Source organism: Odocoileus virginianus, chromosome 28 (genome assembly GCF_023699985.2).
Source record: "Odocoileus virginianus isolate 20LAN1187 ecotype Illinois chromosome 28, Ovbor_1.2, whole genome shotgun sequence".
NCBI classification, from domain to species: domain Eukaryota; kingdom Metazoa; phylum Chordata; class Mammalia; order Artiodactyla; family Cervidae; genus Odocoileus; species Odocoileus virginianus.
Window position 1 is genome coordinate 9966416 of NC_069701.1, and position 19064 is coordinate 9985479.

The 19064-nt window shown below is 38.5% G+C and overlaps 1 protein-coding gene across 26 annotated transcripts in view; it reads left to right on the top strand.

Moving 5' to 3' along the window:
* DLG2 (discs large MAGUK scaffold protein 2) overlaps nt 1-19064 on the top strand; it is a 2233668-nt gene that overhangs the window by 1513613 nt on the left and 700991 nt on the right. For all 26 annotated transcript variants that reach the window (XM_070457186.1, XM_070457179.1, XM_070457180.1 and 23 more), the window contains one exon: nt 17964-18088. In XM_070457186.1, the coding sequence (XP_070313287.1) occupies nt 17964-18088 (125 nt within the window). The remainder of the gene's footprint in view (nt 1-17963; nt 18089-19064) is intronic.

Here is a 19064-nt window from a genome sequence, read left to right on the forward strand (position 1 = left end):
CTCCAGTGTTCTTGCCAGGAGAATCCCAGGGACGGGGCAGGCTGGTGGGCTGCCGTCTATGGGGTCGCACAGAGTCGGACACGACTGAAGCGACTCAGCAGCAGCAGCATCATCTCTTCCCTCCCTTCCTCAATATTCTGCTGCCGCAGCGCCTCAAGTTCTCTTCAAACTGGGAATAATGGGTGAGAATCAGGTTTGGCTTTAGGAAGTTATCATACTGGCTAACACTTACTGAGCAGTTGGTGAATGATAGGGTTGTTGGCAATTACTGAGCCCTTATTGTATCCATGGTAACTGCTTTATAAGAATTATCTCATAGACTGTTTATGACTGCATTTCTTAAACATTTTGATCTCAGGACCTCTTTTTATTCAAAATTAATGAGAACTCATTTTGTTTATATTTATTTTATCTATCAATATATATCGTATTAAAGATTAAAACTGAGCACTTAAAAGTATTCATTAATTTATAAATAGCAATTATATATTCATTACATTTATAACTTTTTATTTTAACTGACAATATTTTTCAAAGCAAAAACAGATTAGCAAGAAGATTTTATTTTGGCATTATTTTATTTTCGTTTAAGTCTGATTTAATACAATAAACCTGAATTCCTTTATCTTTACCTTTAGTCCTTAGTACATGTTGCTTTAGTCAAAGTAAATGAGGAAAATGTGGTTATTTCACAGATATAAATAGAGAAAGGTGAAATATTTTCATAGTCTTCTCAGTTAATTGTGGGCATTCTTCTTGAATACTATAGCAAAACTGGACAATTGGTAGTTTTTTAAAGATGAGTTGCAATGCAGAATCTGAAACTATCAATGAATTTTACTATGTTATAGTAAAATTAATCTGTCTTCAATGTTAAATGATTTATAATATCATGTACTAGTTAGTTAAAAAAAATACTGGTTCACTGAATTATACAGACCATCTAAATGTTGACTTGTTTCATTATACAATACCGAAAAATCTGTCAAGATTATGACTCATCCCATCAGAAAAGTCTTTAAGTCTTAGTAAACTGTCATGCTCATGGTGGTAGACACTGGAAAACTCAAATCTTACAGTTGACAACAAATACTCTCAGTTGTTTCCTTGAAAGAAACAAACTCACTTCATCAATTCTCTGGAAAGTTTTGCTGAATACCAAAGACTAAATAATCAAAGTTTGTAGGTCAGTCATTTTTCCAAGTAAAAATGATAAACAATGAAAATGTGATTAGTTTAATTTGCAACTCAAATGATTGCAGTTTTTTTTTTTTTTAATTTCTTGAGAAAACCGTATATAATATGCAAAAGTACTTTGGGCATACCTCTCATTTCATCAAACAGAATCTTATAACAATATGAACTTGAAAGCAGTGATTTTATATAATAATTTTCTTTGCTTCAAAGATATTTTTTAAGTAAAGCTGACTTTTTTGTTATTATTGTTAATATATGCAGAGTCCAGTGATTGCTGGTACACTTTGGTACCCCTGCCTGGTTTTGTGCTCAGGCACCAACAGTTTTACCCACCATTGTTTGGCACCATCAATGCAAAGATAAGCACAATGAAAAAGGCAAATAACATCTTGTTATTTTGAAAATGCTTTTGATCTTCACGGCACTTTGAGTGCTGCTAATTTATAACCAGCACAAAGGCTGTTCTTATTCCTTTTTTCAGGTGAAGCTGTACCTTTAGAGAACTTGTTCAGGATCCCAAGTTGGGAAGTGGTAGAACTGGGTCCAGACACAGCAGGGTTGACTCTGGAGCTTGGTTTCTTAGTCTCTTCTGAGAGAGTGGTGCCTAATAGGTTATAACAAGTGCCCATCTTCATCCCTCTAGGCCTAGTCAAGGCTGACAGAGGTAAGGGTATGGGCTGAAGGCTTGTTAAATCAGAGCCACAGTTAGTTATTCCCAAGTTACCTCTTCAAAGGAAAGTTACTTTTAAGGGACTTAAGTTTTTGGTTGTAGCAAGTAAGCAAATAAGCACCTAGAGTACTGCCAAGAAATAGTAAAAAGAAACAATAAGTGTACCCTGCCAGAGAACAAAACTATAGGAATTAACCAAAAAAAATCCTCATGGTTCAGTAAAGAGTGAAAAGATTGTTTTGTTTAACAGTTGGTGGTTTTCAAAGATTTAGAGTAGAATACAGAAGAAGATCTAAATTGTTGCTTTGAGATAAATTGGGGAAATTATACCTTTGAAATACAATGAATTAAAAGAAATCGTGTATAAAATGATCATTCCCAGACACTGGGATTTTGAAAAATCCTGGGCAATAGGAAATAAGGAAATGAGCTGGGATAGAGGCAATAGGGATAGAAATAAGAGGATAAAAACGAGAAACTCAATAGGCAGAATGAATAAAACTTGGCAAATGATGGATGAGAAGACCTTGGGAGAGGAAGAGCCACAGATAAATTTGAACAGTTGTGCAACACCCACTCTGTTCCTCTGTATGTGGCTCATCTCCCCAGCTGCACTGTAAGCTCCTTCAGAAACAGAACCCTGTCTTTTATTTTCTTTTGTTCACAGAATTTGGCACAGTGTTGAGCACACTGTAGGTATTCAAGTAAATATAAAATGTATTAAGTGACTCAGACTTTAGCTGTCTTGTATTAAATCCAAATAACCTCCTTTAACCCCTTTACATGACCTTTACTTATTAGCCTATTCATACAAATTATTTAGAGTAGTTTTGAGTTTGTTTTTTAAATTTTTATTGAAATAGTTATTTATAATATTGTGTTAATTTGAGGTATACATCAAAGAGATTCAATTATGCATAGATATATAAATATATGTTATTTTTTATATTCTCTTCCATTATAGGTTATTACAAGATATTGAATAGAGTTCCCTGGGCTATTCAGTAGGTCTTTGTGAGGTATCTATTTTGTATAGGGTATCTTCAGTTTAACTCAGCAAACATTCACTGAGCATTTGCTCGCACTAGGAATCAGATTGAAAATATTGTATATCCCCTGTCCTCCAAATGTTAAGAATCTAGAGTAAGAGATACATAGATACAAATAACTTTGTGGTCTTAATCATATAATGAACGAAATTGTGTGGAATCACAGAAGAAAGGGCAATCACGTATGCCTGAAGCAGTTGGAGAAAACTCTCTGGATAACATTTGAGATAAATTGTGGTGTTTGATAGGAATTCAACAAGAGAAGCATTCTAGGCAGAAGCAGCAGTTCAGTTTAGTTCATGCAAGAATATATTCAGTTGTTTCCATATGTAGGTACTACCTGCTTTAGGCACAGAAAATGAATAACTCAATTTGATGCTTTGGCTTGATGCTCACGATTGAATAGGGAAGTTAGTAGTAGCAGTAGTGTTAGGCGCTGAGTCGTGTCCAATTCTTGGCGGCCCCATGACTGTAGCTCACAAGGCTCCTCTGTCCATGGGATTCTCCAGGCAAGTATACTGGAGTGGGTTCCTCATAGGGAAGGTAGACAGGTTAAAAAATATATATAAATATATATATATATATATATATATACACACATACAGTACAATGTGCTGTGTGTAACATTCAAGTTGTGAACCAAGCACAAAATAATATGGAGAAGAAAAATGAAGGAGAAAGTGAGGATCTACTCTTGGTCAAGCATCTTTTCTTCATATGCTGCCAAGGGTATAGAAAGCTACACAGATGAAAATACAAGTTAACTGGATAGTGAGTTTACAAAATGGAAATGCTTAGATCCTCCCTCTGACTTGGGGATATAGAGAGCCGAGCTGTGTGGCAGCTGTGGAATGTGTCTCTCAAGCCGCCAGTTACAAGGAGCGTAGCTGACTAAGAACCTATATGCATCTCAGTGTAGTAACTTTCCAAATTTAAAAAATTGGTATTTTACTTAAGAAGACAAGGTGCTCATGGCTGGTTCACTGGGATGACCCAGAGGGATGGGAAGGGGAGGGAGGTGGGGGGGGGGGGTTCAGGATGGGGAACACATGTACCCATGGCGGATTCAAAACCAATGCAATATTGTAAAGTAAAATAATAAATTAAATTAAATTAAAATTAAATTTAAAAAAAAATTTGTTTTTAATTGGAGGATAATTGCTTTACAGTGTTGTATTGGTTTCTGCCATACATCCACATGAATCAGCATAGGCATACATGTGCCCCTCCTTCTTAAACCCCCCTCCCACCTCCCACCCCCCACCCCTCTAGGTTGTCACAGAGCACCGAGTTTGACCTCCCTGCATCATATAGCAAATCCCCACTAGCTAGCTATTTCACTTATGGTAACATACATGTTTCAGTGCTACTCTCTCTATTCATTCCACCCTCACCTTCCCTCACTGTGTCCACAAGTCTGTTCTCTGTGTCTGCATCTCCACTGCTGCCCTGAAAATAGGTTCATCAGTACCATCTTTCTAGATTCCATATATATGCAGTAGTATACAATATTTGTTTTTCTCATTCTGACTTACTTCACTGCATAATAGGTTCATCCACCTCATTAGAACTGACTCAGTTGCATTCCTTTTTATGACTGAGTAATATTCCATTGTATATATGTACCATGAGTTCTTTATACTTAAGAAAATTTGATTCCTGGCTTCCCTCAGCAGGGGAGACCCATCTCCCAACATTAGGTCCACATTCTAGAGTGCCTGTCATCCACAAGAGCTGAATAATTCTTCTCATTAGATGAAATATATGCTCAATCCCTTCTCCTTGTTTTATTCCAGATAGGAAGACCAGTTGCCATTTAACCACACTCTTGGCTCTGTTGTTTTACCTCTCCTGGGTCCATTGCACCCTCCTATATGTCTTGTCTGCCTTTGTTGTCATTTGAGTTTGAGATTTGTATCTGTTATCTTCAGCACATTCTGCCATGAGAAGGATAGAGTGAAGTGATTCAGGCATACAAGCCAGAGGATCACTGGGGAGAATGCAGGAAGTTCTGACCTGGGGTAGGGATCATTGAAGTTAAGAGAGGCTAGATGGATTAGAAGGGTCTTTCAAAGACAGAATCAGCAAGTAATGATGTTTAATAAAGTGTAGAGACTGATGGGTAGGCAGGAGTCAAAGATGGCTATCAGATTCCTTGATGTGGCAACTGAGTAGTTCATAGGCTTCTCCATTTCTTTCTTATTTTCTAGGCACCAACTGTTCTAAACAGATATATACTTTAATCCTTCATATGCCAGGAAGTTTTCAGAAAACATAAGAGAAGTCAATGGAAATAGCTTAATGGGGCACAAGAGAGAGACTCCATCTGTTACCAGCTTACACTGGGAAAGTGGTCAAGAAGTTAAACTATATTAAGTATATATTAGCTTCTAGTGGCATTTCAGGGCTTCCCAGGTGGTGCTAGTGGTAAAGAATCCGCCTGCCAATGCAAGAGACACAGGTTCAATCCCTGGGTCGGGAAGATAGCCTGGAGGAGGAAGTGGCGGCCCACACCAGTGTTCTTGCGGGAGAATATCATGGACAGGGGAGCTTGGCGGACTACGGTCCATGGGGCTGCAGAGTCAGACACCACTGAGCACACAGTGGCATTTCAGTGAAGTCCTGTTACAAACGGAGGACAAGATAGGTGTTACTTTACCATTCTGTAGTTGTGGTGTCATTGACAACATCCTAAATCATATCAATTCACAATAAAAAACAAAAAGAATTCACAGCTCAACCACTGTATCTGATCCCAAACTATGCTCCCTGCTTTCTGACTCCATCCATCAAACCTGTTCTAAATTCATCCTATACAAAGTCTTTGAATTAATCATAGTAAACTACTGCATTTTTCATGCCATCCCTTATGAAGAAAACCTAGATTCTCTAGGAAGCTATGCTCCTAGGTCTGCTATTCAGAAAGCTTTCATGTATATCACCAAAAAGATGTTGGGTTGGGGGTTGGGGGGGGTGGGCGGGTATTGGTCCATCTTGTTCCTCTGCTTGGAATGCTCTCCACTACCACACTGCCTCACATCCCACTTCTCATCTTTACCCTAGGTCTTTACTCACTCTCACTGAACATTTTTGGCCAATTTTGTCTTCTCTATCTTTTGTCTCTTTCTTCCCAGGAAACTTCAGTGTGAGCCACAAAGTACTCTTACTGGATAATCACTTTACTACGTGCACATGATTGGACTCTTGCAAATTTACATAATTATCAGTGTTGCTCCATCTCTGAAATCCTGAACCCGAAAACCTCATCGTGTCCACAGCCTGCTACCCCTTCTTCTGTTCCTAGTTCCCCATAAATCTGTCATTTGACCTTGTCATGACCTCAGTCTATGTATCCAGTCTCGGGGCGTCCTCTTTGCTTCTCTTTTCCTATCCTTCTTGATATATTATTACGCATTCCTTTGAGAGTCAGCCACATTTCCTTTACAATCCTCAGCCCAAAGGCTATCAAACCTTCCCTTTTCACTGTTCAAGATGACTAAACTCTGGGGGAGAAAATCACGTAATCACACTGATAATGTCCCACCTCAGTGCTGCTCAGCAGACCCCTACCAATTCCAGTGTCTCTCTCTTGCCTCACATCTGCAATTCCAGCCAGTTACTGCTTTACTTAAGTCTCAAAATTCATTCTAGACTTTTCCCTTTACTGTCCTGACATCTAAATATATAGAGCAAAGACATCAGGCAAGAACTCCTTCAGCTTCCTCCTCCTCTACCTCAAAAGGGTCCTATAACTTTTTTATTCCAACTTAAAATAGCACTGTAACTTTATCTAAAGGAGAGACAAAGTGGGCCTGGTGAAAAAGAAAAAGTATCTTTCTCCCAACCTATGGCTGAGTCATGCTGTCTCAAACCAACTTGGATTTGTTCTTTTGCCAAACAGATTTTACACATATAATGCTTGTGTGTTTCTAGATATTTTTTTAAGGAAAAAGTTAGTGATGGACTTGCTCAAAATGACAAAAGAAAAAAGATCTGTAATTCTAATGTCCATGAGCAATATTAACATGTTGGTGAACATACTTACAAATTTTTTCTATGCATAAATTTTACAAAGTGAGATCGAAGTTTAAATCCTATAGTATTCTTTTGTCTTTACCTGGGCATGTACCATAAAGATCTTTTCATCTCATGATACCATTGTATCCCTTGGTACGACTATACCACATGTACTTAACTATGGTAGTTCTCAAAGACTCTAGATTCTAGACCCTCTTCCTCACTCTTCCTTTTTCAGGATTTGTTTCTCCTTCTCTCCTGTATGTTCATTCTTCCTTCCCACGGGCTTCTTCCCCTTAGTGCAAAGACAGGCTGCGTCGCCTCCCTGCCACACTCTAAAATCTTTCTACCACCCTGCGTCCTTCTCATCAGGTGCTACTGTGTACCTCACCTAAGGACAGAACTCTTCCACAAGAACATAAATCACCTTTACCACATCACTCTTTAACTTCTCATCAATTCTTTGATCTCCTGGATTCTGGCACTCTCCATCCACCTGTTTGACGAAACTACTTCCTCTCTGCCATCCCCTTAAAACATTTTGCCTTAAACAGTGAATAATCCCCAAATGCAGATCTCCTGATGGCTCCTCCACTCCATAGCTTCCAGAAAAATACTGTTGAATAAAGTGAACGTTGAGACATCCTAAATGCAACTCCTAGAAGTCCTAACTGGGTGAAAACAGGCAACAGGCATTTCTTATTCTCGGGCTAAGACCTTTAGCCAAAGATACATGGATTGTTAGCATGTTAAGGGAAAAAAAGAAAAAAAGGAAAAATTTGTTATAGTTATAAGCAACAGTGGTTAAGAATGTCTGTGTTACATTCATATCTTTATAAAAACCTAATAATGGGCCTGGGGCCATTCATCTTTTAATATTGCAGTATGTTAGAGAAGGTAGATGAAGGAGACTTTGAATGATTTCAATAGGTAATAGCTATGAAAAAGTTATCTTTATTCTCTGTGCTATTCAAGATCTACTGCCTAAAATAAAATTGCTTTTAGTACAGTTTAGAAAATTATTTGCCAACTAGTAGACCTTTCTATTAAGTAATGTTTTTATCCTGTCACATAGCCTAGAGAATTCTTTATTTTAATCTGCTACTATCTGTTTACCTGCTTATACTGGTCACCATTCTATTCTATTTGTTGACCAGTGGTCCAGTTGTACACAAGTAATTTTCAGTCTATATGCATGTCAGAAATTAAATATAATTCTATACTTGAATCAAGACTGCCAGGAGAAATATCAATAACCTCAGATATGCAGATGACAACAAGCTTATGGCAGAAAGCAAAGAAGAACTAAAGAGCCTCTTGATGAAAGTGAAAGAGGAGAGTGAAAAAGTTGGCTTAAAACTCAGCATTCAGAAAACTAAGATCATGGCATCTGGTCCCATCACTTCATGGCAAATATATGGGGAAACAGTGGAAACAGTGACAGACTTTATTTTCTGGGCTCCAAAATCACTGCAGATGGAGACTGCAGCCATTAAATTAAAAGACGCTTACTCCTTGGAAGAAAAGTTATGATGAACCTAGACAGCATATTAAAAAGCAGAGACATTACTTTGTCAACAAAGGTTTGTCTAGTCAAAGCTATGGTTTTTCTAGTAGTCATATATGGATGTGAGAGTTGGACTATAAAGAAAGCTGAGCACCGAAGAACTGATGCTTTTGAACTGTGGTATTGGAAAAGACTCTTTAGAGTCCTTTGGACTAAAAGGAGATCCAACCAGTCCATCCTAAAGGAAATCAGTCCTGAATATTCATTGGTAGGACTGATGCTGAAGCTGAAACTCCAATACGTTGGCCACCTGATGAGAAGAGCTGACTCATTGGAAAAGACCCTGATGCTGGGAAAGATTGAAGGCAGGAGGAGAAGGGGATGACCAAGGATGAGATGGTTGGATGGTATCACTGACTCGATAGACATGAGTTTTGAGTAAACTCTGGGTGTTGGTGATGGACAGGGAAGCCATTCGTGCTGCAGTCCATAGGGTTGCAAAGAGTTGGACACAAATGAGTGACTGAACTGATACTGAACTGATATACTTGAAAATATATATAATATTTTATATGTTATAAATATATATAAATATATAGCATATATATAATATATAAATGTATAACACATATATTATTTTGTAGTATGTGTGTATGTGCTTAGTAATTTATTTGTGTCTGACTCTTTGTAGCCCCATGGACTATAGCCCACCAGGGTCTTCTGTCCATAGAATTTTCTGGGCAAGAAGACTAGAGTGAGTTCCCATTTCCTACTCCAGGGGATCTTCCTGACCCAGGGAGCCCAGCTGCATCAATTGCATCTCCTGCATTGGCAGGCAGATTCTTTACCACTAGTGCCACCTGGGAAGCTCATTTTATAGTATAAATTATAGTAAATAAAAAAAATATCTGCTAGAGCAGATATGTAGATGCTGCTGCTGCTGCTAAGTCACTTCAGTCGTGGCCTACTCTGTGTGATCCCATAGATGACAGCCCACCAGGCTCCCCCATCCCTCGGATTCTCCAGGCAAGAACACTGGAGAGGGTTGTCATTTCCTTTTCCAATGCATGAAAGTGAAAAGTGAAAGTGAAGTCGCTCAGTTGCGTCCGACTCTTAGCGACCCCATGGACTGTAGCCCACCAGGCTCCTCCGTCTATGGGATTTTCCAAGCAAGAATGCTGGAGTGGGGTGCCCTTGCCTTCTCCAATATGCAAACAATAGACTTTATATTGATATTCTTGGTAGAGAGTGAAAGGAACATGTAGATCCTGCTGAAATGAAGGGAATGCACAGAAATATTGGGATTTGTCAGATGAAATACCAAAATTCAATGCATCAAAATAGGCTATGGATACTGAAAGCTTAAAAACATAGTGTTTGAGTCTTCCTTTATCTAGCTTTTATTTACTTAACATTCTCAATGCTTCCTACCTAGCTATCCTTTCTCCCCTATTTAGAATATGTAGCTAAATTATCTTTACAAAGAGAAATAACATATGATAAAATCGTAGGCCAACATTCATCAACAAATACTTGTTGGATGAATAGATAAAGGTATGAATGAAAGACTGCGTTGTCTTACTTGCGTTTACCTTTATTGCCCTCATGTTTAGAAGGACACTCGTAATAGTGCGGTATCAAAACAAAGGAAATGAACTAATATCGATTAATCTTCACACACCTCCCAGGATTTATGCTCAATGCTCTGCTAGTACATATATCATTTACTTTGATCTTTCTAATAATGCTGTGAAGTAGTTACTATTATGTACATCTTACAGACAGGAAAGCTAGGTTCAAAGTTAAGAAATGTACTTAATGTCAAACATCTAAAAAGTGCAAAGCTGGTACTCAAAAACAGGTCTGAATGGTCCAAATACATGCTTTCCATTACAATTTTAAAAAATATTTTTATGATGCTGGTAAGAGTGGTATAAATTATTTTCAAAAAAAAAATTTAATAGTGTGTTGTTCCTTTTTTTTAATTATTATTTCCTTATCATCAAATTATTTAACCCAGAAAAGACAATATGATGTAACAGGGGAAAACTTGGTATTTGAAGCTTAAAATATCCTGTTTGGATTTGAATTCCACTGTTTACTTGCTTTCTGTCTTTAAGTAAGTTGCTTCACTCTTCTAAGCCCCAGGGTTTTCTTTTTATTTTAATTTGTTTTTGTATTTTGTTTTTTAATACATGAAAAAGGGAAAAATACTGTCCATCAGATAGAGGATTAAAAGAAACCTAGCTCAAAGTTTTGCATAAAAATGCAATAAATGTTAGTTCCAGAAAGAAAAATGCAATCAATGTTAGTTCCAAAAAGAAAAATGTAATAAATGTTAGTTCCCTTGAGGACATTTTTAGTATTTTATTAAGAATTTTGTAACTTAAAAAAGTCTCTCCCTCTTAAGTAGTTTGAGTTATTACTTAAGCAGTTTTACTATTACCAATTAGTAATTCATAAATTTCTTAGTAAAAAAAAGTCTTTTTTTTAATATTTTAGTGGTGATCATACTTTAATTAAAATTTCATACGTATTTTTTCCTCTCACAGTTGTATAATGAACATTTTCCATTATCATTAAATATTGCTGCAGTTTTAATGGATCTAAAATATCCCCACATTCAGAGAGACATATCACAGTACGTTTTAACTATTTCTCCATTGTTTGAATGTTTCCGATTACAAGTTGGTTTTTGTTTTGTTTTTAGAATTAGAAGCATGATACTGCCACAAATCTTTGAATACAAATCATTGCACACAGCTCTGGTTATTTCTTTAGGATAAACTCCTAGAACTGAATTACTAAATTAAATAGTATTTGAAAGTAGGAACTTCTGACAGTAAAAGAAATTCTTTGTCAATAGAACCTTCTGTAAATTCATATGATTATGATATCACCGTATTTTCCTCTTCTTTTTTGTAACCCCATTTTAGGGATAATTTTTTGTTAAAGAACAATCTTTTAATAAAAAGAGAATTCTCTGAGGATACTGTATTTATATTCACAGCCATCATTTAAACGTTTTATTTTTCATTTCATTTTCCCTAAATTTTCTTTTCATTTTGCTATTTTCTTTCTCTTTTTTTTTTCCCCCTCTGAGGCTTGCTAGAGTGTAGTACATGAAAGAGAAAGTACCCCTTGGCTAGGCAGTGGGCTTGAGCTTATGTTTCTGAGGATACTGGTATTCATATTTACAGCCATCAGTTAAATGGCAAATGTTCTTTTCTTTTTGCTTTTTTGCCTTTTCCCTGAGAGGTGACAGATTGTAGTACGTGAATTGGCGAGGCAGTGAACTTGTGTTCCCGGGGGAGAGTCAGCCAGTGTGGAGGAATGGGAACCAGAAGGAATAGTGGTCCAGGGCAGCCACCTTCTCACACATGGACTCTGCCCAGCTGCAAGGAAACAGCAGCCCACCCAGAAAGCTATACAGAGGCTGCCCTCACCCACAAGGCACCTTGGAGTTTCTGTTGACTGTGTCAAGTATCAACACTCAGTTAATTAGTCACCATTTGCAGGATCTAAGGCTGTCAGCCAGGGATCTGCCTGTTCTCATGGAGAGATGTCTGCACAGAGGACAGAGGTTCTGGGGTCTGCCCTGGCAGCTGGCCGGCTCTGGGATGATTGTCAGGGGGACTGGAGAGATTCTGCCATGGAGAACAGCAGGCAGTGATTTCACTGCTGGTTTTTCTCTCTCCCTCTCTCCACTGAACGCTGCTGGCGGGGAGCAGAGGCCTGAAAGGGAAGGCTGGGTGAGAAAAACAAGGGGAGATGGGGAAGCACTTTAATAATTTCCTTAGCTGAATTCAGATGAACCTCTTCTAAAGAACTACTGTGACCGGCCAGGCCCAGCTGCCAGGCTGATTTTAACTGAAACACAAAAGCTTTGGGGAATCCTTGGGGTCAGAAACACAGATGCAGTCCTACTCTGTCTCTCCCGCCTCTTTTCATTGTGGATTCTTTGATTGATTCATTCCTTTACTCGCAGTGGATTCAAGGACAGAGTTTTTATCAGTAAATGTCCAAACCACCATATTCTCCATATGTGTGTGTTAGTTGTTCAGTCATATCCAACTCTTTGTGACCCCGTGGACTGTAGCTCACCAGGCTCTTTTGTCCATGGGATTCTCCAGGCAAGAAAACTGGAGTGGTAGCCATTCCTTTCTCCGGGGGATCTTCCCCACCCAGGGATCCAACCCAGGTCTCCTGCCTTGCTGGCAGATTCTTTACCATCTGAGCCTCCAGGGAAGCATATTCTCCGTATTAGAGTCTAAAAGCAATGTTTGCGTGTTGCTAGGTTGTCATCAAAGCTATCACTTCAAAGATCTGTGAATCCATACAATAAAAAAATGTAGCAGTGACCTCCATCCTCCTCCAAAGGTTCCTATGGCATTCTTTTTTTTTTCCTATTGGCAAGAGTAGTTTTCCTGCAAATCTAGCCAGAGATCCAGAAGAATCCTTTGAAGTCACACAGCCTAACCTCTCAGTAGATGTTTGGGTCCCTATGTCCATGTCTAGCCAGCTACCCACTGAATAAAGGATCCTCCCTCTCTTGCAAAGCAGGCTGTTTCCAGTTTGAACAGTTCTCGTCTCCTCATTCATCCTTCAGCTAAGCCACAATTTGAATTTCTGGTCTTTCCATTTTTATTTTGGAGCCGCATAGAACAAAATGACTTCTACTTCTATATCAATCATGTACTTGTATTATGTCTTTTCTGACTCTTCCCTTTGCAAGAATATTCTCAGCAAATGTGTTTGTCTGTTCATTCATTCATCAAATATGTGAGGAACCATGTGCCACCCAAGGAGCCAGGAGACAAAGGTGAATATTATATAGTTCCCACCTTCTATAAGGTCAGTCTGAAGGAAAGATAGACTGGTAAATATATAATTTCAAAATAACACAGTGCATAGCATAGCTAAGCAGGGAAATCTAAAGAAACTCAAATGACATCTGAACCATCAGGGAGAGTGGGAAATTTCTTGTAGAGAAAGCAGTACAAGCAACGGCCAAGAGATGAGTTATCAAGTAGACTGTGCAGGAAAGAGCGAGCAATTCAGTGTTCCTGGGGGCTAAAATATAAAGGAAGTAGAGATAGTAGTTTTCTCGAATGACAAAGTCTTGAGTGCCCTCTCCCAAGATTTTTATATTTTCAGGAGAAAGCTTTAGAGCATCTTCCAGTCTGTGCTTGACTCTTTCCTTACCCCATTAATGAAGAATTGGTATTGTTGAGGTGCCAACTCTAATAAGCCCAATATATTCTAGTTGATGTTTTTGGAGCTACACCAAAATTACATTGAAGAAACTTATCTTCCCATCCTTACCTTCTGAAACCCAAGATCTTATAGAAACTGCCTCATTGGTGGCTATAGACATGACAGTGTAGTTGAGGGTACTGATCACCAAGTGCCAAACTATGGGTCTTTTCTGCTCTGCCTTGAATTCCATGAAAGCAGAAATCACTTGGTCTTAATCCCTATAGCCTTAGCTTCAAGATAGTCTCATAGGAGATATTCCTACAATACAATACAGTCATCTGGTGTCAGTAGGTACTTAAAACGAAAAATGGACTCACATACACTGCTTTGAAGAACTTCATGATCGAGACTCATCCAATTATACTTCTTGCTTTCATCGTTGTCGCCTTCTTGTCTGTTTCTTGGACCTGTCATGCACTTTGTCACTTCAGGGATCTTACGTATGTTCTTCCCTCTGCTTGGGACATTCTGTCCTCCTCCAACTCCCACCCTTACCTCCTTAAAAGAAACTAACCGCGCTTCACCTTCAGGAAAAGTCCTTATGTTTGGATCTGTTAGCCGCTCCAGCACTCTGCACTTGTCTTTCATATGCCTCATAAACTGATAGATTCATGGCTATAGCTCCAAGGCTTAGCCCAGTGCCAAACACAAAGCTGATGTTTAATAAATATTTAATACATACATTGAGGCAGAGGAACCAGAGATCAAATTGTCAACATCCATTGGATCATAGAAAAAGCAAGAGAATTCCAGAAAAGCATGTGCTTCATTGACTACTTGAAAGTCTTTGACTGTGTAGATCACAGCAAACTGTGGAGAATTCTTAAAAAGAAGGGAATACCAGACCACCTTACCTGTCTCCTGATAAACCTGTATGCAGGTCAAGAAGTAACAGTTAGAACCAGACGTGGAACGTTCAAAATTAGAAAGGAGTAAGACAAGGCTGTGTATTGTCACCATGCTTATTTAACTTATATGCAGAGTTCATTTCAGGTGCTTGGTTGTGTCCGACTCTGAGACCCCATGGACTGCAGCATGAAAGGCTTCCCTGTCCATCACCAACTCCTGAAGCTTGCTCAAACAAGCTTATGCCAATGAAGTTGGTGATGCCATCCAACCATCTCATCCTCTGTCGTCCCCTTCTCCTCCTGCCTTCAATCTTTCCCAGCATCAGGGTCTTTTCCAATGAGTCAGCTCTTTGTATTAGGCGGCCAAAGTATTGAAGTTTCAGCTTCAGCATCAGTCCTACCAATGAATATTCCGGACTGATCTCCTTTAGGATGGACTGGTTGGATCTCCTTGCAGTCCAAGGGACTCTCAAGAGTCTTCTCTAATACCACAGTTCAAAAGCATCAATTCTTCGGTACTCAGCTTTCTTTATAGTCCAACTCTTACATCCATAGATGACTACTAGAAAAACCATAGCTTTGACTAGACTGACCTTTGTTGACAAAGTAATGTCTCTGCTTTTTAATATGCCATCTAGGTTGGCCACAGCTTTTCTTCCAAGGAACAAGCGTTGTTTAATTTAATGGCCACAGTCTCCATCTGCAGTGATTTTGGAGCCAAAGAAAATAAAGTCTGGCACTGTTTCCATTGTTTCCCCATATATTTGCCATGAGGTGATGGGACCAGATGCCATGATCTTAGTTTTCTGAATGTTGACTTTTAAGCCAACTTTTTCACTCTTCTCTTTCACTTTCATTAAGAGGCTCTTCAGTTCTTCTTCACTTTCTGCCATAAGGGTGGTGTCATCTGTTTATCTTAGGTTATTGATATTTCTCCCAGAGTACATCATTCAAAATGTTAGGCTGGATGACTCATAAGCTGGAATCAGGATTGCCAGGAGAAATATCAACAACCTCAGATATACCAATGACACCAGTCTAATGGCAGAAAGTGAAAAAGGACTAAAGAGCTTCTTGATGAGGGTGAAAGAAGAGAGTGAAAAAGCTGGCTTAAAGCTCAACATTCAAAAAACTAAGTTTATGGCGTCTGGCCTCATCTCTTCATGGCAAGTAGATGGGGGACAAGTGGAAACAGTGACAGATTTTATTTTCTTGGGCTCCAAAACCACTGCTGATGATGACCACAGCCATGAAATTGAAAAATGCTTGCTCATTACAAGGAAAGCTATGACAAACCTAGATAGCATATTAAAAAGCAGAGATATCACTTTGCCAACAAAGGTCCATATGACCAAAGCTATGTTTTTTCCAGTAGTCATGTATAGATTGAGAGTTGGACCATAAAGAAGATTGAGCCCTGAAGAATTGTTTCATTCAAACTGTGGTACTGGAGAACACTCTTGAGAGTTCCTTGGACAGCAAGGAGATCAAACCAGTCAATCCTAAAGGAAATCAAGCCTAAATATTCATTGGAAGGACTGATGCTGAAGCTAAAGTTCCAATACTTTGGACACCTGATGTGAAGAACAGACTCATTGGTAAAGACCCTGGTCTCCCCTGGTGGCTCAGATGTTGACGTATCTGCCTGCAATGTAGGAGACCTGGTTTCAATCCCTGGGTCATGAAGATCCCTTGGAGAAGGGAATGGCCACCTACTCCAGTATTCTTGCCTGGAGAATTCCATGGACAGAGGAGGCTGGTGTTCGTGGGGTCACAAAGAGTTGGACATGACTGAGCAATTAACACTTTCACTTCTGATACTGAGAAGATTGAGGGCAGGAGGAGATCAGGGTGATGGAGGATGAGATGATTAGATAGCATCACTGGTTCAATGGACATGAAGTTGAGCAAACTCTGGGAAATAGTGAAGAACAGGGAAGCCTGGCATGTTGCAATCCATGGGATCACAAATAGTCATAACTTAGAGACTGAACAACAATGACAAATACATTAATTATTTGACTGCTCTTAAGTAGTCAGATAATATCCAAGGAACATTGGAGTTTTTTAAAGAAAAAACAGAATTAGAAGTCAGAAGTACAAAGACATGAGATTTTAGTGGCCATGGTTAAATTATTAACTTCAGCCTTTTAGTATGTAATTGTGAGAACAACCCTCTGAAAATTCAGAGTTTTATTAGTGCAGTCAATAAAAATTGCTAAGATTTACCCTGACATTTGCAGTGGTAGTGTAACTGTCAAGTTATACTTGATCTTATAACACTGAACTTCTCTAATTGAGTTCCCTAATTAATTTTTCTGGATTAACAACTAACTTCTTATTCATCATCTCTTTTTACCCATGAGCAGAACTTAATCAAATGATCATAACTTTAGTAAGCTGTATTTGTTGTAAGAGTATATAGAGAAATTAAACATCCAGTGACAAGGGACTGGTTAAATGACCTTAGTGAAATATTATTTAGTCACTTAAATGGATAATTATAAAGACTTTCTAAGTGTATAAAAATGACTGAAAATATAAAGTGAATAGGAAAAAAATGGAACATAATATGGAAACAAAAATGTAGCCATGGAGATGGAGATTAAAAGAGAATATGAAAATAAGAGATAAGTGCAATGGTTTGTGAATTTGGGGGAGACTTTTAATTATGTATTGCATGTAAATTTTAGATGGTTATATGTACATTGGTTGTCAGTTACTATAGTCTACAGAAGTATGAAAGCTATATTAGAACATAAGCTGTTCAAATTTACATGCTGCAACAATAATATATTCCTTGTCTGTATCTATAGCAAATTAAAACCTACTTATTACTGAAAAGTGTCTCATGTTTGCTATGACTCTAGAAGGGGCCATTGCCTTTTGAAGTCAAAGTTCCTATTAACAAATAGGAAAATACACTTATTTGATGGATAAACAATATTAGAGCAACAATACCGGAAATAGCAGAATGGAAACACCCAAATTTCACTACTCCGTCAGATCAAATGTTTTTCACATAACCTGCTTCCATCTATTCTTTTTTGTATGTGTGTATAATTTTTATAATGGACCATAATAATCTCTTGCATTTTCTCATATTGCACAGTGTCAACTTTTATTTCATCATGACCATTTTAGTTTCTAATAAAGGCTGTGTTTCTTAGAAGCAAAAATTTAAGGCCCTTTGAATAAGCAGAAACATAAAGCACTTGAATTCTTGCAATGCAGGGACAAACCTGAGTACTTTCCCTGACCTTCCTTTGTCTGCTGATGGTGCAGTTTATGGCTTTGCATACAAGGCTGTTATCACCTGATTTCCATTTGAGTAGTAAGATGATAAGGCAGAGTACAAGGGGAACTAGGTTTAGATGACAGCCACATCATTTAATGTCTACTTATTGTTTCTGCAGGGGAATTCTGGCCTGGGATTCAGTATTGCTGGAGGGACAGATAATCCCCACATTGGAGATGACCCTGGCATATTTATTACGAAGATCATACCGGGAGGTGCTGCAGCAGAAGATGGCAGACTCAGGTAATGGTCTGAGATGTTAGCATTACTTGGAAAGTAAATCTGCCACATCAGTGAGACGTGTCTGTGCCTTCGGAGGATAACAATTCTCCAAAAGCTCTGTACTTGAAAGAAGAGACTGTCAAAGCAAGCTTTCTGTAATGACTTTCCAGATCTCTTGTTGAATTTCAACTAGTATTTAATTTGTGTTTGTTGACGGCTACCGCATTCAGCATTGGGCCACCAGTGGGAGGAAGGAATGTCATCTTTTGTTCCATGGGGTCTTCAGTCTGGCAGGAAAGAAGAATAGTATGAGCTGATGAGCAAACAATAAAATGTGTAGAAAATGATATACTGTAAGTAGTATTAACAAAGAAATGCCATATTATGCACCTTGTGTGTATTCATGGATTTGGGGTTTTCTGTAGGAGTTGGGATGGAAAGAGTCTAAAAAGGTATTCCATGAGAAGATTCCAGGCTGAGTCTTAAAAAAAAATAAGATTTTACTAACTTCACAAACCTGAACATGGAGGGAGAAAGAGCGTGGGGTCCCAGCAAAGAAGGAAACCAGTTTGTCTTAGATGAAAAACACCAGGTGAGGTTGGAAGTAGAGCCAGATCCTGCTCAGGATGCAATAGTGATAGCTTGAGCCAGGGCCCGTCTCTTTAAAGAACTAAAGATTGGAACTTCCCTGGAAGTCCTATGGTTAAGACTCTGTGCTTCCATTGCAGGGGGCTCAGGTTCAATTCCTGGTTGGGAAACTAAGATCCTACATGCCATATGGTCCAAAAATTAAAAAAATAAAATCTAAAGATTATTTGTCAAAGTGAGAGTCACCCACATGGAGCTCTTAGTCAATAATATAAAATTTTATCAGAAGTCAAAACACCGGCTAAAAGAATTATAGACTGAACAATTAGGAGAGATTTCCCCTGAGGAAATGCCCCAGTATTATTTTACCATGTGCGTGTTGAGTCATATCCAACCCTTTGCGACCACA